Source organism: Malus domestica, chromosome 05 (genome assembly GCF_042453785.1).
Source record: "Malus domestica chromosome 05, GDT2T_hap1".
Taxonomy (NCBI): Eukaryota; Viridiplantae; Streptophyta; class Magnoliopsida; order Rosales; family Rosaceae; genus Malus; species Malus domestica.
Genome location: NC_091665.1, coordinates 44,214,710 through 44,242,268, shown reverse-complemented (window position 1 = coordinate 44,242,268; position 27,559 = coordinate 44,214,710). Strand labels below are relative to the sequence as shown.

General features: G+C 38.3%; 3 protein-coding genes across 17 annotated transcripts; all 3 read right to left on the bottom strand.

Moving 5' to 3' along the window:
* Nucleotides 1-378: 378 nt before the first annotated feature.
* LOC139196582 (cysteine-rich receptor-like protein kinase 5) lies at nucleotides 379-2,157 on the bottom strand. Its single transcript, XM_070822858.1, has 4 exons — nucleotides 2,024-2,157; nucleotides 1,838-1,942; nucleotides 947-1,097; nucleotides 379-864 (listed from the first exon to the last, which is right to left on the bottom strand). Exons 3-4 carry the CDS (start codon nucleotides 1,088-1,090, stop codon nucleotides 655-657), a joined length of 354 nt encoding a protein of 117 aa, XP_070678959.1. The 5' UTR covers nucleotides 1,091-1,097; nucleotides 1,838-1,942; nucleotides 2,024-2,157; the 3' UTR covers nucleotides 379-654.
* Nucleotides 2,158-4,239: 2,082 nt separating this feature from the next.
* LOC103412873 (G-type lectin S-receptor-like serine/threonine-protein kinase At1g11410) lies at nucleotides 4,240-7,832 on the bottom strand. Of its 5 annotated transcripts, none has more exons than XM_070822851.1 (7): nucleotides 6,303-7,832; nucleotides 6,054-6,188; nucleotides 5,705-5,832; nucleotides 5,372-5,582; nucleotides 5,019-5,256; nucleotides 4,774-4,924; nucleotides 4,240-4,691 (listed from the first exon to the last, which is right to left on the bottom strand). In XM_070822851.1, exons 1-7 carry the CDS (start codon nucleotides 7,774-7,776, stop codon nucleotides 4,386-4,388), a joined length of 2,643 nt encoding a protein of 880 aa, XP_070678952.1. In that variant the 5' UTR covers nucleotides 7,777-7,832; the 3' UTR covers nucleotides 4,240-4,385. The 5 variants fall into 5 exon arrangements, with proteins under 5 accessions (XP_070678952.1, XP_070678949.1, XP_070678950.1 ...); XM_070822848.1 differs by having other exon boundaries at nucleotides 5,705-5,835; nucleotides 6,054-6,191; nucleotides 6,303-7,817; XM_070822849.1 differs by having other exon boundaries at nucleotides 6,054-6,191; nucleotides 6,303-7,817.
* Nucleotides 7,833-14,526: 6,694 nt separating this feature from the next.
* Nucleotides 14,527-26,096, bottom strand: LOC103408823 (G-type lectin S-receptor-like serine/threonine-protein kinase SD1-1). Of its 11 annotated transcripts, XM_070822844.1 has the most exons (12): nucleotides 25,917-26,096; nucleotides 25,734-25,829; nucleotides 25,146-25,248; nucleotides 24,630-24,867; nucleotides 23,098-23,465; nucleotides 21,399-22,675; nucleotides 21,150-21,287; nucleotides 20,801-20,928; nucleotides 20,468-20,678; nucleotides 20,115-20,352; nucleotides 19,870-20,020; nucleotides 19,336-19,787 (listed from the first exon to the last, which is right to left on the bottom strand). In XM_070822844.1, exons 6-12 carry the CDS (start codon nucleotides 22,627-22,629, stop codon nucleotides 19,482-19,484), a joined length of 2,403 nt encoding a protein of 800 aa, XP_070678945.1. In that variant the 5' UTR covers nucleotides 22,630-22,675; nucleotides 23,098-23,465; nucleotides 24,630-24,867; nucleotides 25,146-25,248; nucleotides 25,734-25,829; nucleotides 25,917-26,096; the 3' UTR covers nucleotides 19,336-19,481. The 11 variants fall into 11 exon arrangements, with proteins under 11 accessions (XP_028959074.2, XP_028959068.1, XP_028959069.1 ...); XM_029103241.2 differs by lacking the exons at nucleotides 19,336-19,787; nucleotides 19,870-20,020; nucleotides 20,115-20,352; nucleotides 20,468-20,678; nucleotides 20,801-20,928 and adding exons at nucleotides 14,527-14,910; nucleotides 14,993-15,143; nucleotides 15,238-15,475; nucleotides 15,591-15,801; nucleotides 15,924-16,051 and having other exon boundaries at nucleotides 21,399-23,465; XM_070822843.1 differs by having other exon boundaries at nucleotides 21,399-23,465; nucleotides 25,711-25,829.
* Nucleotides 26,097-27,559: the final 1,463 nt, after the last annotated feature.

Sequence of the window (27,559 nt, the reverse complement as noted above, 5' to 3'; positions counted from 1 at the left end):
GGTTTGATTCCAACTAATACCGTGACATTTTGTAATAAACTTCACACATGTCGGATTGTGAAGGTGGTAACAAAATTGAAAACAATATCGATGTTGTTAGAAGTGAGACTTTAGCCGTCTCTTTTATAATTTGACAGAAGAATTGTCGTTGATGTTTATGTTTTTGTTGGAATTTCTGCTGCTTGTCTGAAGAGTTTACCCGGCACCTGGCAAGCACGACTCAAACCAAGGAGACTTTGGATGTTGACAGTCAAATCAGTATCGTCAAAGAATAATCTGTTGGAGTTTTATGCCTCAATTGTCCCACATCAGGAACACAAGTTCTCCAATAGGTGTGATTTTAACTCGTATATTAACTAATTTTAGTTTCGGATTAAATTTTTAATTAATATCAAAAATGTTTTGATTAGGAAACAAACTGCTGGACAGAGTTGTATTATTAGATACATCCAAGAGGTATTTGAAAATGTATGAAATAGCCTATATAACTGAAGTCTCATTTCAACGTATATGATTCAGTTCCCGAAGGACCATGTTTTATCACAGACATCGGAATTTAGTTATCGACCTTCGAATTTAGTTATTGTCACGTCGTTGATAGAACACCATCCATTGGAAAGTAATGGAACTGTAGCATCCCGCATGAATTTCTTCTCAAGGCAAATGCGGGTTGCTGAGGAGATGGAGCAGATCTTCGCCGCTCAACATAAAAACAACAGCTGACATGGATTGTCTGTTCTTCGACTCTTCTTCAACACACAAGAGCCCAACCTGGATGCATCTCATGGCTTCGTCGGGCGCGTATGACTCCAATGACAAATCCACAATTTCTAAGGCTCTGTCTTCACTCCACAACTGCCAAACCTGTAGTTGACAGTTCATTTTAAACATGTATGGGATGAGTAAATAAAAAGGGTTGGTTGTTTGCACAATTTGTGTTGCTCACATGTCCTATTAAGTTTAGGAAATGATCCGCTTGATAGAAACTGTTGTTTTTCTTGCCGCTTACAATCTCCAATAATATGACCCTAAAACTAAAAACATCCGATTTGGTCGAAAATCTCCCAAACACTGCATACTCCGGTGACATATAGCCACTGTATTATGCATATAAAGAAAATAAAACGTTACAGCCAAAGAATAGTAAGAGATGAAAGAGCTAATGGAAGGTGAGTTTATAACGATTCTTACTATGTTCCGACAACTCTGTTGGTCATATCCTGGAGTTGGTCCCCATGGAAGATTCTTGCCATGCCGAAATCTGAGATTTTCGGGTTCATCTCAGCGTCTAGAAGGACATTGCTGACCGTTGACCTAGTCAACGGTCAACTGGGTCAAAGGTCAGACTGGGCTTGGATTGGGTTGGGCCGATTGGGCCCTAAGGATTTTGGGTTTAGATTGAGGTTAATGGGTTTGGGAAAGGGCTGAAAGCCCAAGCTCTAAATGGCCCAAGGGCCTTAACTATAAAGGTTTCTAAACACTCGGGCCTAAGGCCCTGAATAAAAATGGCCCAAGGGCCTTAATTTGTAAAACAAAAATAAAAAAAACCTAAAAAGGTTTTGGGTTGGTCTAATGGGCTACAGGCCCTAAACATAACGGCCCGAAGGCCTCTTGGGTTATTAAAACAATTAAATAAAATAAAAAGAAACTGAGTTATGGGTTTGGGCTAGACTCACCACGGGCCTAAGGCCCGAGTGACTAAGAAACGGCCTGAAAGGCTGGCGTCGACGGAGAAGAACGCTAGAGCTTCTACAGCTCCGGCCGGCCTCAAACCTAGCTTTTAGGGTCCGATCTAGGTATCAAATCGAAGTACAAGACTAGAGGAACAACTTTATACCTTCCTTTTGCCGTAGAACGGCCGGAGATGACCGGAGATTCCCTCGACACCCACGGCCTCGCCGGAGCTAGGTGTGCCTTCACCCGACCTGGTTTTGTTCTAAAACTTCGAAATTAACAAGGTACAACCCATTAAAACACATTCTCGCATGAATTTAGGACGAAATAGAGGGAAATCGAGGCTTACCTAACCGGAGGAATAGAAATCTCGCCAGAGTTCGTTTCTGGGTTCTTCCTCGTAGCACGGGAAAGAGAGAGAAAGAAGGACGAGGGATTGATGATGGCGGCGTCTTCCTCGTAGATGAGGTAACTGGGTGTGTGTGTGTGTGTGTGTATGTGTGTCTCGGAAAAGAGAGAGAGAGAAATGAGGGATCCGAAAGGGAGAGAAGGGAGAGACAGAAAGAGGAAGAAAATGGGGGTTCACGGGAGTGGCAGGGGACAGAGAGAGAAAAGAGAGAAGTCTTGGGTTTCTGCCACGTGGCAGCTTGGGAATAATCCTGATTGGGTAGTCAAAATAGGACTAAATTGATAGATTCATAAGATTTAGGGGATAATTACATAATTATATTTTTATAACTTGGGGTGGGTGTAACAACACGTGCATTATCTGACCCTTTCGGAACAAGCTTCAAATAGCCTGCATCATTAACAACTAACGAGCTTCAAATGCAATTATTGTTAAGTCGTTAATAGAACCTGACCCTTTCGGAATTAATGGATCCGCATCATCATCGCATGAACTTTTTCTGAAGACAAATGCAGGCTGTTTAGGAGATGGAGGAGATGTTTCACAACACTCAACAAAAAAGGCTGACATGGTTGGTCGGTCCTTCAAATCTTCTTCCACGCATAAGAAGCCAACTTGAATGCGTTGCATTACTCATTCGACTGAAAGGTCTCTACTCTCTACCGATGAATCCACAACTTTTAATGCTCTGTCTTCTCTCCAGAGCTACCAAACCTGCACACTACAAAAAATATGGGCACTGCACACAATAAATTATATGTGTCCTTTGAGGCCAAAGAGCACCAACAATTGTGTCCATAGACCAATAGCAACAGTGCATCAACTATATTTCTATTTGTGCCCTCTATAGGCGTAGCCTTTGATCAAAGAGCACAATAAGGTATGTTGTGCCAAAAAGTGTAAGCACAAGTAAATGTCCTTTAGTGCCCAGTTCTGACAAAGTTGTCACCTACAAATTAAGATTGAGGCTAAACAAAAAATTATTTTTTCATAAAATTAAAACAGCCCACAACCACAAGCATCTATAACATTACAATTTACAAAGATATTCACAACCATTGTATATAAAAACAACTAGAATTTTACATGTTCTATCCCCAACTCATGATTCGATCATTTCACCCCACACACTAAACTTCTCGAAGTGAAAATAGTGAGCAAAATTTGTTGTCCTGACCGATGTACATGTGCAACAACATACCTGCAGAATAAAAGGTATACACTAGAGACTATTACCGCTGATGTTTATGTTTTTCTGTTGGAATTATTGCTGCTTGTTTGAAGAGTTTACCCGGCACCTAGCAAGCACGACTCAAACCAAGTAGACTTTGGATGTTGACAGTCAAATCAGTTTCGTCAAAGAATAATCTGTTGGAATCCGGATCCTAGCCGGATACTTTTTGTGAGGATCCCAAGGATTGTCAATTTTATCCGTTCATCGTACATCGTACAATTATAAATTATTTTAAATATTTTTATTTAAAATTAAACACAAACAGTATTTGACAAAAATTGACCGTACGATGTACGATAAATGGACACGATTCACGAATCATCAGAATCCTCACTAAAAGAATCTGAAGAGGATCCTGTTGGAATCTGTTCGAATTTTATGCCTCAATTATCCCACATCGGGGAACACAAGGTCTCCAATAGGTGTAATTTTAATTAGTATATTAACTGATTTTAGGTTTTGGATTAAGGAAGGTGTATTCAATTGAGAATTTGAGAGATTTTAATGGATTTTTATGGAGTTTAATTGATTTGTAGAGATTCCATGTAAAATTTTGATTCAATTCCCTCGAAATCTCTTGGGGGATGTGAGATTTGTGGATGCTCAAAATACACTACGAAATCTCTCCAATTCCCTCTAATTCCTCAACTTTCTCAAATTCTTTAAAATCAAATTCTAATTGAATACACCTGGAATGTTATAAACTTCTTTAAAATTCTAATTGAATACACCCGGATTTCTAAGGATTTTCATAAACTATCTTAAAATCTTGATTGAATACACATTGAATTTCAGAGAATCACTTAAATTCATGATTGAATACCCTTAGATTCATTAAAAGAATTAAAATCCCTCAAAATCCTAATTGAATACACCCCCCTAAGTTTTTAATTAATATTACGTTTTGATTAGGCGACATAACTGTTGGAAAGAGTTCTGTATTATTAGATACATCCAAGAGGTATTTGAAAGTGTATGAAATAGCCTATATAACTAAAGTCTCATTTCAATGTATATGATTCAGTTCCCGAAAGACCATGTTTCATCACAGATGACATCAGAATTTAGTTATCGACCTTCGAATTTAGTTATTGTCACGTCGTTGATAGAACACGATCCTTCAGAAACTGAAGGAACAACAGCATCGCCGCATGAATTTTTTCTCAAGGCAAATGCAGGCTGCTGAGGAGATGGAGCAGATGCTTCGCCGCTCAACATAAAAACAACAGCTGACATGGATGGTCTATTCTTCGACTCTTCTTCGACACACAAGAGCCCGACCTGAATGCATCTCATGGCTTCGTCGAGCGCGTATGACTCCAATGACGAATCCACAATTTCTAAGGCTCTGTCTTCACTCCACAACTGCCAAACCTGTAGTTGACAGTTCATTTTAAACATGTATGGGATGAGTAAATAAAAAGGGTTGGTTGTTTGCACAATTTGTGTTACTCACATGTCCTATTAAGTTTACGAAATGATCCTCTTGATAACAACTGCTGTTTTTCTTGCCGCTTGCAATCTCCAATAATATGACCCCAAAACTAAAAACATCTGATTTGGTTGAATATCTCCCAAACACTACATACTCCGGTGACATATAGCCACTGTATTAAGCATATAAAGAAAATAAAACGTTACAGCCAAAGAATAGTAAGAGATGAAAGAGCTAATGGAGGGTGAGTTTATAACGATTCTTACTATGTTCCGACAACTCTGTTGGTCGTATCCTGGAGTTGGTCCCCATGGAAGATTCTTGCCATGCCGAAATCTGAGATTTTTGGGTTCATCTCAGCGTCTAGAAGGACATTGCTGGTTTTTAGATCCCTATGAATAATCCTAAGTCTTGAATCCTGGTGAAGATACAAAACCCCACGAGCAACCCCGTTGATGATTTCGAATCGCTTTTGCCAATCCAGCAAGGACTTTTTTGTGTGATCTGCATCAAGATATTTGGCTTTAATTGTGCAGATAAATGTAACATATTCGACTAAGATATGCTTCATAGTTTGAGAAATGGCGTGAACAAATGAATCTTTCCTCTATAGACATACCGAAAAGAAAGTAGTCCAAGCTTTTGTTCGGCAAGTATTCCAGGACTAACATCCTTTCTTCTCCCTTTATGCAACAGCCTAAAAGTTTCACAAGATTCCTGTGTTGAAGTCTCGCTATCAATGCAACTTCATTTTTGAATTCTTCAACTCCTTGTCCTGTAGCTCTGGATAATCTTTTTACAGCAATATTCTGATTATTTCGTAACACACCCTGAAGTTTTCATTCAGTTTTATCATTAAGCTTCCACATAATCATCACTTATTTTGTGAAGCTATTATGTTGTGATTATTCCTTAATAATGAAATTTGTAACTCTTCGAAAGTGGGACTAACCTTATAAACAGTGCCAAAACCACCTTGGCCAAGTTTTTGGACGGGAGAGAAGTTGTTCGTAGCTGCAATTATCGTTCTCAGATGGAAAAATTGCAATTCGGGATGTCTCCTAGTTTCTTCGATCTCAACTGCTAACAATAAAAGAAATCATTGTCTGCATTTTCTTCTCACTGTTCTATTTTCATTGACAAACGATATAGAAATATAAGTTTTACATCGAGCTTGTGCGTATGGATTCTATCTAATGGCAGTGCTTTGATATGATTTACAAACTGCACAAGCATTACAAGTGGAGTGCTTTTATTTGATGAAACCGTTCGAGAATTCAAAATCGCTGACTACTTCTTACCTTTTGTCTTCCTCTGTTTCCTAATCCTCCAACAGGTCAACGCAACCATCAGTACCAATGCTAGAACAACAGACAACATCAGAATAGCCAGCATACCCCTGCTTCTAAGAAAACCTTTCGAATTTCTTGAATTTTCTGCTACACATAAGAGTGGGATAAAGGATTAAAAAATAACAAAACCAGTAGTACAGTAAGTTCCACAAATTCCAAAAATTTATAATGCAACTTTTCCATGGCAAGAAGTGGTACCTAATTCGATTTTGTCCACACGTACATGTAGATCTCGCCCTAGCTGTGTGTACACTAAAATGTCCAGCAACTCACCATACCATGTCAAGCAATCACTGCGCCCTTCAGATTCTATGACCGTATATGCAGTGCAAGAACAATTGCTTAAGCACATCTGCTCACACTCTTTGATACTAATACCTTTTTTCAGCCGTGCTGCTTTGGTTGTGTCTGGATCTTTAACTCGTGCCACTTTCATGAACCCTTCTCCGTTCCTACACTTTGATACCGCAAGTCGTTTACTCACACACCCGTCCGAACCATCTCTCATCTTCCAATCATTGACAGACTTCGGTTCATACCCTGGCAGACACTCACACTCAAACGAATTGATATTGTCAGGGCTACATTTGCTGTTGGCACCGCACTCTCCATACTGGTCACACCGATATTTTGGCGTAGACCATAGTTCCTTCCATTCTCTATCCGCATTGTTCCACCTGAGGTGTTGCAGTAACCCAGAATCCTTCAACACCACCCTTGTTGAAGTGCTATCGTTTTTAAGAAAGTAATACATTTCGTCCTGATTACTGACAAAAGTAACCACGTCCAGTGGATCAGATCGCCCCACGTCCAGTGGATCAGATCGCCCCACGTCCACTAAATCAGCTCGCCAATGCGGAGTCAAACCTTTATAAAAAGTTAAAACTTCGGGGGTGGCAGTCTGATTGGAATAGAGCCTATAGGTGTATTCCCCAGTTCCAGGGTCATCTTGTGACTTCCAAGATGTTAAGACCCATTCTATCCCCAATTTCCAATTCACGCCTAGTTTCATACCCGGAAGGAGAGTATCTGTAGGATAATCAAAACTCTGCCACATAAAATTTTTGCTTTTATTATCCCGGAAAAGAACTAAATTTCCAGAATCTAAAAGCTGAGCCCTGCAACTAGTGCTCGCAGTTTGAACCGTCACATTTGTAGACCACACAGGAACGTTCTGCATATTGTTAGAATAAAGAAGCAGTCTCCCATACCTGTCTATAGTTAGGACACCGGAGGTATCATTGATGGGGTCGTTTCTGTTTGCTACCCAAACCACTGCCTTTTGATCTTTTTCATCTTTTTGAGCATACCAAATTCCGACGTACCTGGAGCTGGAGTTTCTGGGGCTGAAGAACCCTAATGCGAAGATGTTTTCCTTGGACACCAGAAGATCACCATCCTTTACATTTTGGTCCATTTCTATGGTGTCAATGGATGTGCAAAATGGGAAGATGAGGGAAAAAACAAGCAAAGCTTTCAGTAACATTTTCTTGGCAGATGCATGTATCAAACCCTTGGCACAATTACAGCATCTGAGTGGGCAATAGAGAATTAGACGATCAGAGGCCCAAGCCATTGGACTACCAAAGAATCCTACCCTCATATAGCTCAAAACCATCGGATTTTGACCGCAAGCCATCGGACTTGACCGCACTTGTTTTTCCGTGTACATTAATGATAGTGTTGACAGCGGTCCTGCTTTGAATTTTACCCAACATGTGCTACTTTTCGTCAATCGGTATTTGGAAGACGAAAACCACATTTCTAGTCAGCATTCTGGGATCCACTCAAGTCTTGTTGAATTGTCTTGGATAATGTGACACATCCAACCCTGATATCCCATATATTACAATGGATATACGCTGACCAACATTCGAGGATGATGAAGTCATTTTAAACATGCATAAAAATTATAACGATAGAACGAACGTAAATAAAATATGTAAATTTGAATATAATGAAATATGCAATTACAGGAATGAATTCAGAACATACAGCTAATAAAAAAGAGTACGAAATGAATATTTTAAAATAAACAAGATTGCAAAGAAAGTAGGTCCTACACCAAGAAGACTCGAAAATAACGATAGAACCAACCGTTAATATATGCTGTTACCTGAATTGGTGTTTCTCTTTGTTATATTAGTATTTGCCTCGTTACTATCCCTTACTAATTCTTCTAATTAACAATGTTCAAGTCTAATGACTTAAATTGGTTACTCAAGGAAGAAAAGCAACACTAGGTATACAAAAATTCGGAAACTGGGTGTGCTAGGTTAGATGGTTTGCTTTTCCCTCCTCGTGGAGAGGGTGCTGTTACTGCTATATGATCGATCATTGCAATTGTAATGAATTGTTTCATGAATCTATGGTTATTCTAATCCTTGCCTTCTAATCGTTTTCGTGGTTATACACAAACTACCCTAACATTGTTGCGGGCAATGCCTGTTATTTTCAGGGTAGTGATAGTTCCTTGGATGATTGCATCTACCATCTCATCTGCCCGTGCTGTACATTATGTCAGGTGATTATCCTTCGAGAACCTATGCCTAAATTATGGACAGATCTTATAATTCTGATTAATTATCTAATTTTTTGAAACTTATGGATGCTATTCTTACACTATGAGCAGGAATCCAGAACATTGGAGATGAACAATGTCCAAGTCTCCAACATGGCACCTGGCATGGTCGGGGCGATACGATAGGACCCGGCTTCTCTGCCCTCCCAGTTTTCATACACTCTCATTCCCTTCTATTTTGTGCGGTCACGATTAAGCCACGTCAATATATTATATTGATTTTTTTATAGAGATAATAAGAAAGCAATAATGATATAAAATGTTGACGTGATTTAACCATGACCGCATAAATAGAAGAAGATAAGAGTATGAGAATTGGGAGAGCTGAAAAGCCGAGTCCGATACGATATGCATAGGTAGCCTTGGAGAAGGTGCAAAATCGTTCTTTGAGCTACAACCGCCACCTATTGTCTCGATCAAATCCCCTGACCCCTGCAGCTTATAGAAAAGTAAAGATTCATGTGAATATCCACGAGTTAAATAAGCCGGGTATTTGCCATTCCAGAAAGTGGCCATAGCTATGATTGGAAGTCGGACTTTCCATTTGATATCTTCCGCTAGAAGGATTGTTATGCCTTTGCCATCGGGAAGGAAAACATTCTACATTCAGGATTGCTGTGGTCCCCATCGGGAAGTAGAACTGCTTTAGATTCCTGCTCCACCTTGTAATTGCTGTGTTTTCAGTTGTGGAAGGTGTAAACTATGTGAGGAAGAAGATTTCATTGTCCATGTGTAAAATTGTAATTGTAAATATGATGTGCTGCTGGGGTTTCTTAGATTGATCCCCATTCTCTACATTTGCTTCTTGTAACGTTGTTCTGGTTTGGAAATTAATACAAGCGATATTGAGAAGAGCAAATTGAACGGTGAATGGATAAATGCTCTTGATCAACAAAGTGACACTTATGCTCTCAAAGGAGATACACGTGATGTGCACATGATAAGAATTAACGCTAGTTTAGATGAAATCTATGGAAAACTAATGGTAAGAGGAAAATCGTAAACTAAGTGAAAGTTCAGGAGGTAGCAGTTTATTCCAAAACCATATATAATCATAATAATACCATCATGTGGTACACAACCCACTTTCTCCTTTACTAAATTCTCCCATTTTTTGTAACTTTTTATTTTTTAAAAATGAACTAGCTGGTGACTTTGTGACGGCTGTTGTGCTAGGATAGCACCAAACCCTTGTGGAACCAACTCAAGCTAACCCACAGGAAATATATCAAATAAAATGCAAGAACAAAATATTAAAGACACCAAGATTTTAACGAGGTTCCTCAACAGTCAGTGTAACTGGAGTACGTCCTCGGAGCAGTAGGAGCTCACCCAAGAATCCACTATCAACCAAATGGGAGTTTACAAAGTGTTGGCAATCTCACAACCCAAATAACCCAATAACTCACACTCTAAAGAAACAAATAGAGAAAGAAATATAGTGATTAATTTCTTCTCTATACAAAGCTCAAAGCTATTACAACAATAACACTTTGATGGAGTGAGAATTATCCAATGAAAGGAACAACAACCCCTTCTCTGAAAATGGTACTGTAGCAGTACCTTCTTTCTCTCCCTCTCTTCTCTTCGGCTCTCTCAATTTTCTGCACTCTATTTTCTTCTCTTCTATCCCACTCTTACTTCTCATTACAACCAAAACTTATTATTCAAAACCTCAACCGTGACTTCCCATGGACCAAGACAAAAAACCTTTTCCCTATTTTCCTCCCCAAAACAAGGAAAGGTGTTGTCCACCTTTGGTTTGTTTAATCTAAAGTATATGGCCACTTGGCCACATAATCCAACAACGGCAATCCATCATTTAGTAATCCGGAAGATTCACATAAGCATTTCTGCCTATTCTTGGCCACCATCATGCGATTCACAGGCCAAAAATCGAATTCAGAACGTGCTGTGTGAAATAATGCCCATTTTTATCCCGTTGAAATTCTGAATTCAATCCAAATAAATTAGAAATTAGTCCTCTGTCAACGGCCACTAAAGTCGTACTACAAAATTTCCAGAATCTAAAAGCTGAGCTACAAAAGTGCTTCTGGTTTGGACATGGACAGACATTCGTGGACCAAATCGAAATGTTCCCAGCAGCAGAATTTCTACAACTCCGGAACTGTCGTTGATGGGGTTGTCTCTGTTTGCGCCACCCAAACAACTGTTTTTTTCAGGTTTCTTTGCATATCAGATTACGACGTACCTGGAACTACTAGAGTTGTCGGGCCTGAAAAATCCCAATTAATTCTAAAGCTTTTTTTTTTTGATAAAACCTCGCATTGGTCTGACTGTACATGTGGTAACTATTAAGTTGTAAACAATATCTGTGTTGTTGAAAGTGAGACTTTGGATCTTCTCTATGATAAGTTGACATAGTATTAGAGCCAGTGAGCAGGCCTGTATTGCCACGTGTTAGGTGGATTCCAACTAATATCTTGACATTTTGTAATAAAACCTCACATTTGTCGAACTGTGCAGGTAGTAAGAGCATCCCCAGTGAGGGCCTATATATGGGTTGGAAAAAATAGTGGATATAGCTCATTTTAGAGCTCGGAGGAATATTTGAGGCTCTAGAAAAGAATATCTCTCAATGAGGGGCTACTTACTTTCTGGCTCTTTATAGGGCTATATATATTTATTTATGTAGTAATTTGATTATGTGACAAATTTTGTTTGTATTAACTTTTTCTTAAGTTAATTTTTGGATGTGCTATCTCAAAAAAGAATTTATGAACATTTCAACCTAAAAAAATGTAAATTCTGACAAAGTTAGAGTTCATCACTTATGAACCGTTAGATTATGTTTTCTTATCTCAATTTTATTTGTTGGTTTGTTTATCTGAAATCGGACAAGATAAGATTTTATCTCATAACTAAATTGTAATGCCCTTCCAATTTAGGTATGTTGTTTGTTTATGTTTTCAGTTTAGGTCTCCAAACTTCCAATGTCATTTTAATATGTAGTGCACTTTTATTTGGAAATTAATAAAAGTAAGCCCTTTTAGATGCAAAACATCTTATATCATTTTATGTCCTAAACATTAAACATGCCAATAAAATAGAGGATCCTTGAAACAAAATAATGTAAAGAAAAATAATTAAAAAAAAGAATAAAAAGAGAGTACGAGTGTATTTGCAACCAACGGTTGAGAGGGGGAAGAGTGGAAAATTTTGGCTCACATAAATATCTACTTTTTTCGCACATAGGTATCTACTTTTTTTCGTGGGATAATACTTGTGAGGACCGAATACACTCACATTACCATTTAACCCAATCAAATCAAGGCATCTGTCATTTAAAACTCTCTATACCTATAACCAAGCAACCAACTTTAACCTTACACCTATAACCAAACAGTTCCTCTCTCCTCTGTCCCATGCCGCAGATCTCATCCCCGTCCACGTCAAATTTAACCCGAATTTCTCCATCAATCTCTCTCCTTCAACGAACCCAACCCCGCCTACTCATACCCAACTCTCTCCTCTGCCATGACAGCACCCATGCAACTGCTCAATTACTGGTAGCGAGTAGCCGCTTTCTGTCCTTTCTGCCCATGGTTGTAATGAGAAAAAGATAGTGGATTGGGGGCGGGTTCGACGGAGGAGAGAATGAGGAGGAGACGTGGATGTGGTCGACGGAGGCAAAGGTTGGAGGAGTTGAGGATTTGCCCAAATCTCCATTGCAGAAGCTATGGGGAAATAGGAGATGTTTGGTTATGAAGATGGCAACAATCTGAGATAGAATTAAAAAGGACAAGTGTCATTTTTTTTATTTGGGGTCAATAAAATTGGACACTGACTAGCCAGTGTCCAAGTATCGTCCCTTTTCGTGGGATTCACTGCTTTTTAAAGTTAGATGTAGCTTAATTTTTTGCTAACCTAGGAAAGGAAGTTACTAGCCCAAGTAATGGATCTAACCTCATTTTCGGCTTATTGGGGATAAAATTTCTTACTAGGACTCCTAATGTAGTAGCTTCATAGAAGATAAAAGTCTCAATTGAGAATGCTCTAACTAAATTAAAAATAATATCGGTGTTGTTAGAAGTGCGACTTTGATCCGTCTCTTTCTTAAGACAGAAGAATTGTCGCTGATGTTTATGTTTATCTGTTGGAATTATTGCTGCTTGTTTGAAGGGTTTACCCGGCACCTAGCAAGCACGACTCAAACCAAGGAGACTTTGGATGTTGGCAGTCAAATCAGTTTCGTCAAAGAATAATCTGTTGGAATCTGGATCCTCGCCGGATACTTTTTGTGAGGATTCCAAGGATTCGTCAATTTTGTCCGTTTATCGTATATCATACGATTAAAAATTATTTTAAATATTTTTATTTAAAATTAAACACAAACAATATTTGACAAAAACTGACTGCATGTACGATAAATGGACACAATTCACAAATCATCACGATCCTCACTAAAAGAATCCGAAAAGGATCTTGTTGGAATATGTTGGAGTTTTATGCCTCAATTATCCCACATCAAGGAACACAAGAACACAAGGTCCCCAATAGGTGTAATTTTAATTAGCATATTTACTGATTTTAGTTTTGGATTAAGTTTGTAATTAATATTAAAAACATTTTGATTAGGAGACATAACTGTTGGAAAGAGTTCTGTATTATTAGATACATCCAAGAGGTATTTGTAAGTGTATGAAATAGCCTATATAACTGAAGTCTCATTTCAACGTATTTGATTCAGTTCAAGAAAGACCATGTTTTATCACAGATGACAGCAGAATTTAGTTATCGACCTTCGAATTTAGTTATTGTCACGTCGTTGATAGAACACGATCCTTTGAGGCCAAAGAGCACCAACAATTATGCCCATAGACCAATAGCAACAGTGCAATAACTATATTTCTATTTGTGCCCTCTATAGGCGTAGCCTTTGATCAAAGAGCACAATATGGTATGTTGTGCCGAAAAGTGTTAGCACAAATAAAGGTCCTTTTGTGCCTGACAAAGTTGTCACCTACAAATTGAGATTGAGGCTAAACAAAAAATTATTTTTTCATAAAATTAAAACAGCCCACAACCACAAGCATCTATAATATTACAATTTACAAAGATATTCACAACCATTATATATAAAAACAACTAGAATTTTACATGTTCTATCCCCAACTCATGATTCGATCATTTCACCCCACACACTAAACTTCTCGAAGTGAAAATAGTGAGCAGAATTTGTTGTCCTGACCGATGTACATGTGCAACAACATACCTGCAGAATAAAAGGTATACACTAGAGTCTATTACCGCTGATGTTTATGTTTTTCTGTTGGAATTATTGCTGCTTGTTTGAAGAGTTTACCCGGCACCTAGCAAGCACGACTCAAACCAAGGAGACTTTGGATGTTGACAGTCAAATCAGTTTCGTCAAAGAATAATCTGTTGGAATCCGGATCCTCGCTAGATACTTTTTGTGAGGATCCTAAGGATTCGTTAATTTTGTCCGTACATCGTACGATTATAAATTATTTTAAATATTTTTATTTAAAATTAAATACAAACAGTATTTGACAAAAACTGACCACACGATGTACGATAAATGAATACAATTTACGAATCATCAGGATCCTCTCTAAAAGAATCCGAAGAGGATCCTGTTGGAATCTGTTGGAATTTTAAGCCTCAATTATCCCACATCGAGGAACACAAGGTCTCCAATAGGTGTAATTTTAATAAGTATATTAACTGATTTTAGTTTTGGATTAAGTTTTTAATTAATATTAAAAACGTTTTGATTAGGCGACATAACTGTTGGAAAGAGTTCTATATTATTAGATACATCCAAGAGGTATTTGAAAGTGTATGAAATAGCCTATATAACTGAAGTCTCATTTCAATATATATGATTCAGTTTCCGAAAGACCATGCTTTATCACAGATGACATCATAATTTAGTTATCGACCTTCGAATTTAGTTATTGTCACGTCGTTGATAGAACACGATCCTTCAGAAACTGACGGAACAACAGCATCGCCGCATGAATTTTTTCTCAAGGAAAATGCAGGCTGCTGAGGAGATGGAGCAGATGCTTCGCCGCTCAACATAAAAACAACAGCTGACATGGATGGTCTGTTCTTCGACTCTTCTTCGACACACAAGAGCCCGACTTGTATGCATCTCATGGCTTCGTCGGGCGCGTATGACTCCAATGATGAATCCACAATTTCTAAGGCTCTGTCTTCACTCCACAACTGCCAAACCTGTAGTTGACAGTTCATTTTAAACATGTATGAGATGAGTAAATAAAAAGGGTTGGTTGTTTGCACAATTTGTGTTACTCACATGTCCTATTAAGTTTACGAAATGATCCGCTTGATAGAAACCGTTGTTTTTCTTGCCACTTACAATCTCCAATAATATGACCCCAAAACTAAAAACGTCCGATTTGGTTGAAAATCTCCCGAACACTGCATACTCCGGTGACATATAGCCACTGTATTATACATATAAAGAAAATAAAACGTTACATCCAAAGAATAGTAAGAGATGAAAGAGCTAATGGAAGGTGAGTTTATAACGATTCTTACTATGTTCCGACAACTCTGTTGGTCGTATCTTGGAGTTGGTCCCCATGGAAGATTCTTGCCATGCCAAAATCTGATATTTTTGGGTTCATCTCAGCGTCTAGAAGGACATTGCTGGTTTTTAGATCCCTGTGAATAATCCTAAGTCTTGAGTCTTGGTGAAGATACAAAACCCCACGAGCAACCCCATTGATGATTTCGAATCGCTTTTGCCAATCCAGCAAGGACTTTTTTGTGTGATCTGCATCAAGATATTTGGCTTTAATTGTGCAGATAAATGTGACATATTCGACTAAGATATGCTTCATAGTTTGAGAAATGGCGTGAACAAATGAATCTTTCCTCTATAGACATACCGAAAAGAAAGTAGTCCAAGCTTTTGTTCGGCAAGTATTCCAGGACTAACATCCTTTCTTCTCCCTTTATGCAACAGCCTAAAAGTTTCACGAGATTCCTGTGTTGAAGTCTCGCTATCAGCGCAACTTCATTTTTGAATTCTTCAACTCCTTGTCCTGAAGCTCTGGATAATCTTTTTACAGCAATATTCTGATTATTTCGTAACACACCCTGAAGTTTTTACTCAATTTTATCATTAAGCTTCCACATAATCATCACTTATTTTATCAAGCCATTATGTTGTGATTATTCTTTAATAATGAAATTTGTAACTTTTCGAAAGTGGGACTAACCTTATAAACAGTGCCAAAACCACCTTGGCCAAGTTTTTGGACGGGAGAGAAGTTGTTCGTAGCTGCAATTATCGTTCTCAGATGGAAAAACTGCAATTCGGGATGTCTCCTAGTTTCTTCAATCTCAACTGCTAACAATAAAAGAAATCATTGTCTGCATTTTCTTCTCACTGTTCTATTTTCATTGACAAACGATATAGAAATATAAGTTTTACATCGAGCTCGCGCATATGGATTCTATCTAATTGCAGTGCTTTTATATGATTTACAAACTGCACAAGCATTACAAGTGGAGTGCTTTTATTTGATGAAACTGTTCGAGAATTCAAAATCGCTGACTACTTCTTACCTTTTGTCTTCCTCTTTTTCCTAATCCTCCAACAGGCCAACGCAACGATCAGTACCAATGCTAGAAGAACAGACAACATCAGAATAGCCAGCATGCCCCTCCTTTTAAGAAAACCTTTCGAATTTCTGAAATTTTCAGCTACACATAAGAGTGGGATAAAGGATTAAAAACTAACAAAACCAGTAGTACAGTAAGTTCCGCAAATTCCAAAAATTTATATTGCAACTTTTCCATGGCAAGAAGTGGTACCTAATTCGATTTTGTCCACTCGTACATGCAGATCTCGCCCTGCCTGTGTGTACACTAAAATGTCCCGCAACTTACCATACCATGTCAAGCAATCACTGCGCCCTTCAGATTCTATGATCATATATGCAGTGCAAGAACAATCGCTTAAGCACACCTGCTTACACTCTTTGACACTAATACCTTTTTCCAGCCGTGCTGCTTTCGTTGTGTCTGGATCTTTAACTCGTGCCACTTTCATGAAACCTTCTCCGTTCCTACACTTTGATACTGCAACTCGTTTACTCACACACCCGTCCGAACCGTCTCTCATCTTCCAATCATTGACAGACTTCGGTTCATACCCTGGCAGACACTCACACTCAAACGAATTGATATTATCAGGACTACATTTGCTGTTGGCACCGCACTCTTCATACTGGTCACACTGATATTTTGGCGCAGACCATAGTTCCTTCCATTCTCTATCTGCCTTGTTCCACCTGAGGATTTGCAGCAACCCAGAATCCTTCAACACCGCCCTTGTTGGAGTGCTATCGTTTTTAACAAAGGAATACGTTTCGCCCTGATTATTGACAATAGTACGCGTGTTCGCTGGATCAGATCGCCAATGCGGAGTCAAACCTTTATAAAAAGTAAAAAATTCGGGGGTGGCTGTCTGATTGGAATAGAGCCTAGTGGTGTATTCCCCAGTTCCAGGGTCATCTTGTGACTTCCAAGATGTTAAGACCCATTCTATCCCCAATTTCCAATTCACGCCTAGTTTCATACCCGGAAGGAGAGTATCTGTAGGATAATCAAAACTCTGCCACATAAAATTTTTGCTTTTATTATCCCGGAAAAGAACTAAATTTCCAGAATCTAAAAGCTGAGCCCTGCAACTAGTGCTCGTAGTTTGAACCGTCACATTTGTAGACCACACAGGAATGTTCTGCATATTGTTAGAATAAAAAAGCAGTCTCCCATACCCGTCTATAGTAAGGACACCGGAGGTATGATTGATGGGGTCGTTTCTGTTTGCTACCCAAACCACTACCTTTTGACCTTTTTGATCGTTTTGAACATACCAAATTCCGACGTACCTGGAGCTGGAGTTTCTGGGGCTGAAGAACCCTAATGCGAAGATGTTTCCTTTGGACACCAGAAGATCACCATCCTTTACATGTTGGTCCATTTCTATGGTGTCAATGGATGTGCAAAATGGGAAGAGGAGGGACACAACAAGCAAAGCTTTCAGTAACATTTTCTTGGCAGATGCATCAAACCCTTGGCACAATCACAGCAACAGCGAGGGCAATAGAGAATTAGACGATCAGAGGCCCAAGCCATCGGACTACCAAAGAATCCTACCCTCCCTTATCTCAAAACGAACTTGACCGCACTTGTTTTTCTGTGTACATTAATGAAAGTGTTGACAGCTCAACTGCTTCTTTGAATTTTACCCAATATGTGCTACTTTTCGTCAATCGGTATTTGGAAGACGAAAACCACATTTCTAGTCAGCATTCTGGGATCCACTCAAGTCTTGTTGAATTGTCTAGGATTATGTGACACGTCCCGATTCTTATATCCTTATATATTAAGATAGGTATATGCTAATCGACATCTGAGGGTGATGAATAATATTTAGCTACTTAAAGATAAGTAGGAACTCCTATTCAAAATTATTAATGTTTTAATCACGAAGATTTGTGCTTATAATCAGAATCGTTCATACTATGAATCACACTGTAAAAATCATCTTTATAAAAAATAAATTAAAACTAAAATTCTTTAGTCAATCTATTGTAGCAAATACATATATGGTTCATAATGAGGTGGAGACGGGATGGGGTCGACGGAACGGGTCGGTCGACGGAGGCAAAGGTTGGAGGAGTTGAGGATTTGCCCAAATCTCCATTGCAGAAGCTATGGGGAAATAGGAGATGTTTGGTTATGAAGATGGCAACAATCTGAGATAGAATTAAAAAGGACAAGTGTCATTTTTTTTATTTGGGGTCAATAAAATTGGACACTGACTAGCCAGTGTCCAAGTATCGTCCTTTTTCGTGGGATTCACTGCTTTTTAAAGTTAGATGTAGCTTAATTTTTTGCTACCTAGGAAAGGAAGTTACTAACCCAAATAGTGGATCTAACCTCATTTTCGGCTTATTGGGGATAAAATTTCTTACTAGGACTCCAAATGTAGTAGCTTCATGGAAGATAAAGCCCCAATTGAGAATGCTCTAACTAAATTAAAAATAATATCGGTGTTGTTAGAAGTGCGATTTAGATCCGTCTCTTTCTTAAGACAGAAGAATTGTCGCTGATGTTTATGTTTATCTGTTGGAATTATTGCTGCTTGTTTGAAGGGTTTACCCGGCACCTAGCAAGCACGACTCAAACCAAGGAGACTTTGGATGTTGGCAGTCAAATCAGTTTCGTCAAAGAATAATCTGTTGGAATCCGGATCCTCGCCGGATACTTTTTGTGAGGATCTCGAGGATTCGTCAATTTTGTCCGTTTATCGTACATCGTACGATTAGAAATTATTTTAAATATTTTTATTTAAAATTAAACACAAACAATATTTGACAAAAACTAACTGCATGTACGATAAATGGACACAATTCACAAATCATCAGGATCCTCACTAAAAGAATCCGAAAATGATCTTGTTGGAATCTGTTGGAGTTTTATGCCTCAATTATCCCACATCAGGGAACACAAGAACACAAGGTCTCCAATAGGTGTAATTTTAATTAGCATATTAACTGATTTTAGTTTTGGATTAAGTTTTTAATTAATATTCAAAACGTTTTGATTAGGAGACATAACTGTTGGAAAGAGTTCTGTATTATTAGATACATCCAAGAGGTATTTGAAAATGTATGAAATAGCCTATATATCTGAAGTCTCATTTCAACGTATATGATTCAGTTCCCGAAAGACCATGTTTTATCACAGATGACATCAGAATTTAGTTATCGACCTTCGAATTTAGTTATTGTCACATCGTTGATAGAACACGATCCTTCGGAAACTGACGGAACAACAGCATCGCCGCATGAATTTTTTCTCAAGGCAAATGCAGGCTGCTGAGGAGATGGAGCAGATGCTTCGCCGCTCAACATAAAAACAACAGCTGACATGGATGGTCTGTTCTTCGACTCTTCTTCGACACACAAGAGCCCGACCTGAATGCATCTCATGGCTTCGTCGGGCGCGTATGACTCCAATGACGAATCCACAATTTCTAAGGCTCTGTCTTCACTCCACAACTGCCAAACCTGTAGTTTACAGTTCATTTCAAACATGTATGGGATGAGTAAATAAAAAGGGTTGGTTGTTTGCAAAATTTGTGTTACTCACATGTCCTATTAAGTTTACGAAATGATCCGCTTGATAGAAACCGTTGTTTTTCTTGCCACTTACAATCTCCAATAATATGACCCCAAAACTAAAAATGTCCGATTTGGTTGAAAATCTCCCAAATACTGCATACTCCAGTGACATATAGCCACTGTATTATGCATATAAAGAAAATAAAACATTACAGCCAAAGAATAGTAAGAGATGAAAGAGCTAATGGAAGGTGAGTTTATAACGATTCTTACTATGTTCCGACAACTTTGTTGGTCGTATCCTGGAGTTGGTCCCCATGGAAGATTCTTGCCATGCCGAAATCTGATATTTTTGGGTTCATCTCAGCGTCTAGAAGGACATTGCTGGTTTTTAGATCCCTGTGAATAATCCTAAGTCTTGAATCCTGGTGAAGATACAAAACCCCACGAGCAACCCCATTGATGATTTCGAATCGCTTTTGCCAATCCAGCAAGGACTTTTTCGTGTGATCTGCATCAAGATATTTGGCTTTAATTGTGCAGATAAATGTGACATATTCGACTAAGATATGCTTCTTGGTTTGAGAAATGGCGTGAACAAAGGAATCTTTCCTCTATAGACATACCGAAAAGAAAGTAGTCCAAGCTTTTGTTCGGCAAGTATTCCAGGACTAACATCCTTTCTTCTCCCTTTATGCAACAGCCTAAAAGTTTCACAAGATTCCTGTGTTGAAATCTCGCTATCAGCGCAACTTCATTTTTGAATTCTTCAACTCCTTGTCCTGAAGTTCTGGATAATCTTTTTACAGCAATATTCTGATTATTTCGTAACACACCCTGAAGTTTTTATTCAGTTTTATCATTAAGCTTCCACATAATCATCGCTTATTTTATCAAGCCATTATGTTGTGATTATTCTTTAGTAATGAAATTTGTAACTCTTCGAAAGTGGGACTAACCTTATAAACAGTGCCAAAACCACCTTGGCCAAGTTTTTGGACTGGAGAGAAGTTGTTTGTAGCTGCAATTATCGTTCTCAGATGGAAAAATTGCCATTCGGGATGTCTCCTAGTTTCTTCGATCTCAACTGTTAACAATAAAAGAAATCACTGTCTGCATTTTCTTCTCACTGTTCTATTTTCATTGACAAACGATATAGAAATATAAGTTTTACATCGAGCTCACGCATATGGATTCCATCTAATTGCAGTGCTTCGATGTGATTTACAAACTGCACAAGCATTACAAATGGAGTGTTTTTATTTGATGAAACCGTTCGAGAATTCAAAATCGCTGAGTACTTCTTACCTTTTGTCTTCCTCTGTTTCCTAATCCTCCAACAGGTCAACGCAACCATCAGTACCAATGCTAGAAGAACAGACAACATCAGAACAGCCAGCATACCCCTCCTTCTAAGAAAACCTTTCGAGTTTCTGGAATTTTCAGCTACACATAAGAGTGGGATAAAGGATTAAAAAATAACAAAACCAATAGTACAGCAAGTTCCACAAATTCCAAAAATTTATAATGCAACTTTTCCATGGCAAGAAGTGGTACCTAATTCGATTTTGTCCACACGTACATGTAGATCTCGCCCTCCCTGTGTGTGCACTAAAATGTCCAGCAACTCACCATACCATGTCAAGCAATCACTGGGCCCTTCAGATTCTATGACCATATATGCAGTGCAAGAACAATTGCTTAAGCACACCTGCTTACACTCTTTGACACTAATACCTTTTTCCAGCCGTGCTGCTTTCGTTGTGTCTGGATCTTTAACTTGTGCCACTTTCATGAACCCTTCTCCGTTCCTACACTTTGATACCGCAACTCGTTTACTCACACACCCGTCCGAACCATTTCTCATCTTCCAATCATTGACAGACTTCGGTTCATACCCTGGCAGACACTCACACCCAAAAAAATTGAAATTGTCAGGGCTACATTTGCTGTTGGCACCGCACTCTCCATACAGGTCACACCGATATTTTGGCGCAGACCATAGTTCCTTCCATTCTCTATTCGCATTGCTCCACTCGAGGATTTGCAGTGACCCAGAATCCTTCAACACCGACCTTATTGAAGTGCTATCGTTTTTAAAAAAGAAATACATTTCGTCCTGATTACTGACAAAATTACGCGGGTCCACTGTACCAGCTCGCCAATACGGAGTCAAACCTTTATAAAAAGTAAAAAACTGGGGGGTGGCGGTCTGATTGGAATAGAGCCTTTCGGTGTATTCCCCAGTTCCAGGGTCATCCTGTGACTTCCAAGATGTTAAGACCCATTCTATCCCCAAATTCCAATTCACGCCTAGTTTCATACCCGGAAGTTGAGTATCTGTAGGATAATCAAAACTCTGCCACATAAAGTTTTTGCTTTTATTATCCCGGAAAATAACTAAATTTCCAGAATCTAAAAGCTGAGCCCTGCAACTAGTGCTCGCAGTTTGAACCGTCACATTTGTAGACCACACAGGAATGTTCTGCATATTGTTAGAATAAAGAAGCAGTCTCCCATACCTGTCTATAGTTAGGACACCGGAGGTATCGTTGATGGGGTCGTTTCTGTTTGCTACCCAAACCACTGCCTTTCGATCTTTTTGAGCATACCAAATTCCGACGTACCTGGAGCTGGAGTTTCTGGGGCTGAAGAACCCTAATGCGAAGATGTTTTCTTTGGACACCAGAAGATCACCATCCTTTACATGTTGGTCCATTTCTATGGTGTCAATGGAAGTGCAAAATGGGAAGAGGAGGGACACAACAAGCAAAGCTTTCAGTAACATTTTCTTGGCAGATGCATGTATCAAACCCTTGGCACAATCACAGCAACTGCGAGGGCAATAGAGAATTAGACGATCAGAGGCCCAAGCCATCGGACTACCAAAGATGGTGATGGCGTCTTCCTCGCAGATGGTTGTGCAGCTGCGGGTGTGTGTATGTGTGTGTGTGTCTCGGTGAAAGAGGGAGAGAAGAAAGAAGGGAGAGAAAGCAGAGACAGAAAGAATAAGGAGAAGAAGTCACGGGGTAAGGGGCAAAAAGAGAGAAAAGTGAGGGGTGTTGGGGTGTTGGGGTGCTGCCACGTGGCAGTTTGAGGATGACAAGAATCAAATTATTTAGATCCTGATTGGGTAATAAAATTAGGACTAAAATGATAGATTTAATAAATTTTTGGGGAGAATTACATAATTATTTTTATAAGTGGGGGTAAGAACATGTTCAATATATGAGCTCAATATTTACAGTCTTCTTACCGGTAAGAACACGTGCATTATCTAACCCCTTCGGAACACGCTTCAAATAGCCTGCATCATTAACAACTAACGAGCTTCAAATGCAGTTATTGTTAAGTCGTTATAGAACCTGACCCTTTTTGAATTAATAGATCCGCATCATCATCGCATGAACTTTTTCTGAAGACAAATGCAGGCTGTTTAGGAGATGGAGGAGATTTTACACCACACTCGACAAAAAAAGGCTGACATGGTTGGTCGGTCCTTCAAATCTTCTTCCACGCATAAAAAGCCAACTTGAATGCGTTGCATTACTTATCCTTCTGAATGGACTCTACCGATTAATCCACAATTTTTAACGCTCTGTCTTCTCTCCAGAGCTACCAGACCTGCACACTACAAAAGATATGGGCACTGCACATAATAAATTATATGTACCCTTTGAGGCCAAAGAGCACCAACAATTATGCCCAAAGACCAATAGCAACAGTGCAGCAACTATATTTCTCTCTATAGGCGTTGCCTTTGATCAACGAGCACAATAAAGTATGTTGTGCTGAAAAGTGTACGCACAAATAAAGGTCTTTTTGTGCTCAGTTCTAACAAAGTTGTCATCTAAAGTTGTTGGATGACGGCTGCCACCCACGTTAGCACATTTATTGTTATGGTGCCCAATATGCCAACTATTTTTATAAAAAAAAATTAAAAACTGAAATCACCTACAAATTGAGATTTGAGGCTAAACAAAAAATTATTTTTTCATAAAATTAAAACAGCCCACAACCACAAACATCTATAATATTACAATTTAAAAAGACATTCACAACCATTATATATAAAAACAACTAGAATTTTACATGTTCTATCCCCAACTCATGATTCGATCAATTCACCCCACACACTAAACTTCTCGAAGTGAAAATAGCGTGCAGAATTTGTTGTCCTGACCGATGTACATGTGCAACAACATACCTGCAGAATAAAAGGTATACACTAGAGACTATTACCAACTTAGTTATGATCATATTAACAAAACAAACGGTACATTAGCGTTTTCTTCAATTCACATATCCATGAAACCATACCCCTCTGTATTCCCGAATCCTCAAAAATCTGATCTGAGAATATGAGAGGTTGATTGAACTAAAACCTGAACTACCCATCTCTCTACCACCATAACCCATAAGCCAAATTACATTGCAAAAACAAATGATGCATGAAATCCCTTTCGTTTTAGTTACTAACATACTTCAGCAGAGAGAAAAACAGAAGCAGATACAATTAATTCATTGTGTGTGAAATAAATAAAAGTAATAAAAACATTTCGGGTAAGGCTTAGCCAATTTTATGAAAATTGGAAAAGTGCCAACGAGCTAACATTCAAAATCGTTACTGTTTGTTACCAATCAGTAAGTATGAGTTCATTCCAATGCTTATGCTTTTAACTTTTCAAGGAAGGCCCACTTGATGTATTAGACAATAGTGACGGAGTCAAAGGCCAGCAGCAAATGTGTGATCAGATATTCAGTAGTTTTAACTCTCGGGGAAAGTACCTGTACAAAATATAGGCCAGAATGATGGACCTTTCAGATTCCCTAGAGAACCTTTCGAGGATCGAGTTGCCCACTGCAGTAACTGGAAGGAACAGCTGAAAGCTCCAGCCTTCCTCTCCACTCCTCTCCAGGTTTCAATGTTAAATAGCAGCAGCCTCCACACACAGCATATGCTTGTATTCATCATGTCCAAAATCAGTCAAAGCCTTCGCCTTCTTATCCCAGGGATTCCATACAACTGAATGGGAAAACAGAAAACTAATCACTACAGTACAAAATACAATTCAAATGAACACTATGAGGGCAGGTATTTGACATTATAATTCTTCAATATCAACTTGTAAATTAATCAAATCGGAGAATAATATTTTAAAAGCACAAAGAAAGAACAAGAGTTCTCTCCACTAATCCTAGTTATCTCATGAGTCATACGATACAGCAATTCAATCCGTTGTGTTGTTAGTTATGTTAAGCCTAAATGCAACAAATTAAGAATGAATAGCAACTTAAGCTTACCTCTGACTCAAATGTTAAAGCATCGCCTTGTTCAGTGCAACGTTTCCTGTTCTGCGTGTTGTCAAGATAATCCAATGTTTCCAATCCTTCTACACGAATTTCGCTGAACACAAGCACAACGAAAAATTCAAAATTTCAATACCATCCAGAACTGTCGCTTTCTCTCAACTGTATGTTACATGATATGGCATTAAAATTAAGGACAAGCACAATGATGCTGTAATCCCTGCTGGTATAATAATGACTGATGCAAAAGGCAGAGACAAAGGTTTTACATTTCCAACTGTCATCTTGCACAAATTCGCAAATGCTAAGATCTGATTAACGTTGAATTTTTAAGTGATCCTCCATTGAAGGATCTACCAATTATCTTATCATTTTAACATTTCGGATTAAGATTTATTGTCATCAATTAAAAGTGATTTAGCTTTACCCATGTTATGAGCTTGGTGGATTTTTGTCAGTGGCGTTTACTTTATCTTCGAAGTTTTTTTCGCATGGATGCGACCTAGTACCTAACTTTAAGTAATTAACAATTTCCAACCCCTACAAAATTGATACCCACACTGTGCTAGTATGCTTACGTACGAGAGAAACGATCGGCTTCATCACCAGCTCGGACCTCATCACCCATCGACGCCACTGCTACTCCTCTCTTCGCCGTCCCGTACGCCGCTCTCATACCTGCAAAACACACAAAACCCGAACAAAATCATATGTTTCTTAGATCTGAAATTGAAGAAATTTGGCTATGAATTTGTAGAAACTAACTTGAGGATTGGAAAGAGGATTATGGAGGTATAATTTGACGGTCTTTGGTGACAAGTGGAAGGCGGCGCTGTTGCCTTAAAGAGAAGGAGGAGAGAAAGGATACGGGAAGGAGAGTGAAGAGGAAGGAGGAGAGGATGAAGGGGAGAGAGAGAAGACTAATAACCTTTTTTTCATCTTCAAGTTTTTTATTTTATTTTTTATTGTTATTTTGCACAAAAGCCACAATACTTTTAAAAAAAAAAACTAAAAAAAATTGTTTGAAAACTTTGAGTTTTAAACATAAGGATAAAATAAAAGGTAAAGTGAATAGTATCAAGATTGACTTTTTAGTGTAAAAATATAATTTTTCGTTTAAGTTTCCTATTTTTTATACATGCCATTTGAAATCTAAAAAGTATATAGTGCAAATAATTCAAAATGTACATTTGATTTAAATATATACCAAATGTTAGGGCAAAAAATTTAATACTAAACATTTGGGCCAAAAAAAAAACTTTTATTTAAATATATGTAATCATAGGACACAAAACTACATACGTTAGCATGAGGTTAGAGTTGTGCAACCCATGATTTGTTACACTTGGGTGTGTAGCTCTTGGCAGACTGTCCTCACTTAAAATCACTTCTGAAATTTGGAGTGGGAGATTCATGGTGTCCTCAGTTAAAATCACTTTTGAAACTTAGGGTGAGTGATTCATGGTGCTTTTCAATTGAACCAACATTTGACTTCGGGTTTGTTGGCTTGTCATTGAACAATTGATTGGAGAAAATATTTTGGGCCTCATTAATTCTAGAAAAAATTGCAGAGGTAAGTTTGGAGATAGAAGAGAGGTTTGTAACAATGTTAACCTTTGAGAAACATACATGTTAGTGGTAGCCCTTGTAAAGGCACAAAGTCATTTTGTGTCACACATAATATATTTAATTAATAAAAGTTTCATTATTATAAATATGGACACATGCAATTGTGCTTATAAATCCTATTTATAGCACAAAAAGTCTTTCGTGCCTGTTCATGTGCCCAATGTGTTTGTGTCCATTTTCTTTTGCATTGGGCACAATATATGGTGCCCTTTATTGAATGTGCATTTTTCCACTTTATTCTTGTTCGAAGACACACAAACTCCTCATTTGTGTCCTTAATTTTGTACCTAAAGCCCATTTTTCTTGTAGTGGCAGTTTAACAGTATCATTTTAAAGAGGGGATGGATAAGTAGAAAGAGTGGATTTTTAGCAGAACTTGTGTTACTTACATGTCCTATCAAGTTTATGGAATGATCATCCTGATAAACACCGTTGTTTTTCTTGCCACTTACAATCTCAAATAATATGATCCCCAAACTAAAGACATCTGATTTCGTTGAAAATCTCCCAAACATTGCGTACTCTGTGACATATCCACTGCATATGAACAAAAGAAAATTTTAAAGCTCAAAAATAGTATAGGGATGTGAAAAGTGAATATATGGTGATTTATTTCATCAATGTGCGAGTGCTAGTATGTTTCTTACTATGTTCCAACATCTCTGTTGGTCTTATTATGCTGCAGTTGATCCCCATTGAAAATTCTCCATAAAGAAATCTGAAATTTTTTGGTTCATCTCAGCATCTAGAATAACATTGCTGGTTTTAGATCCCTGATC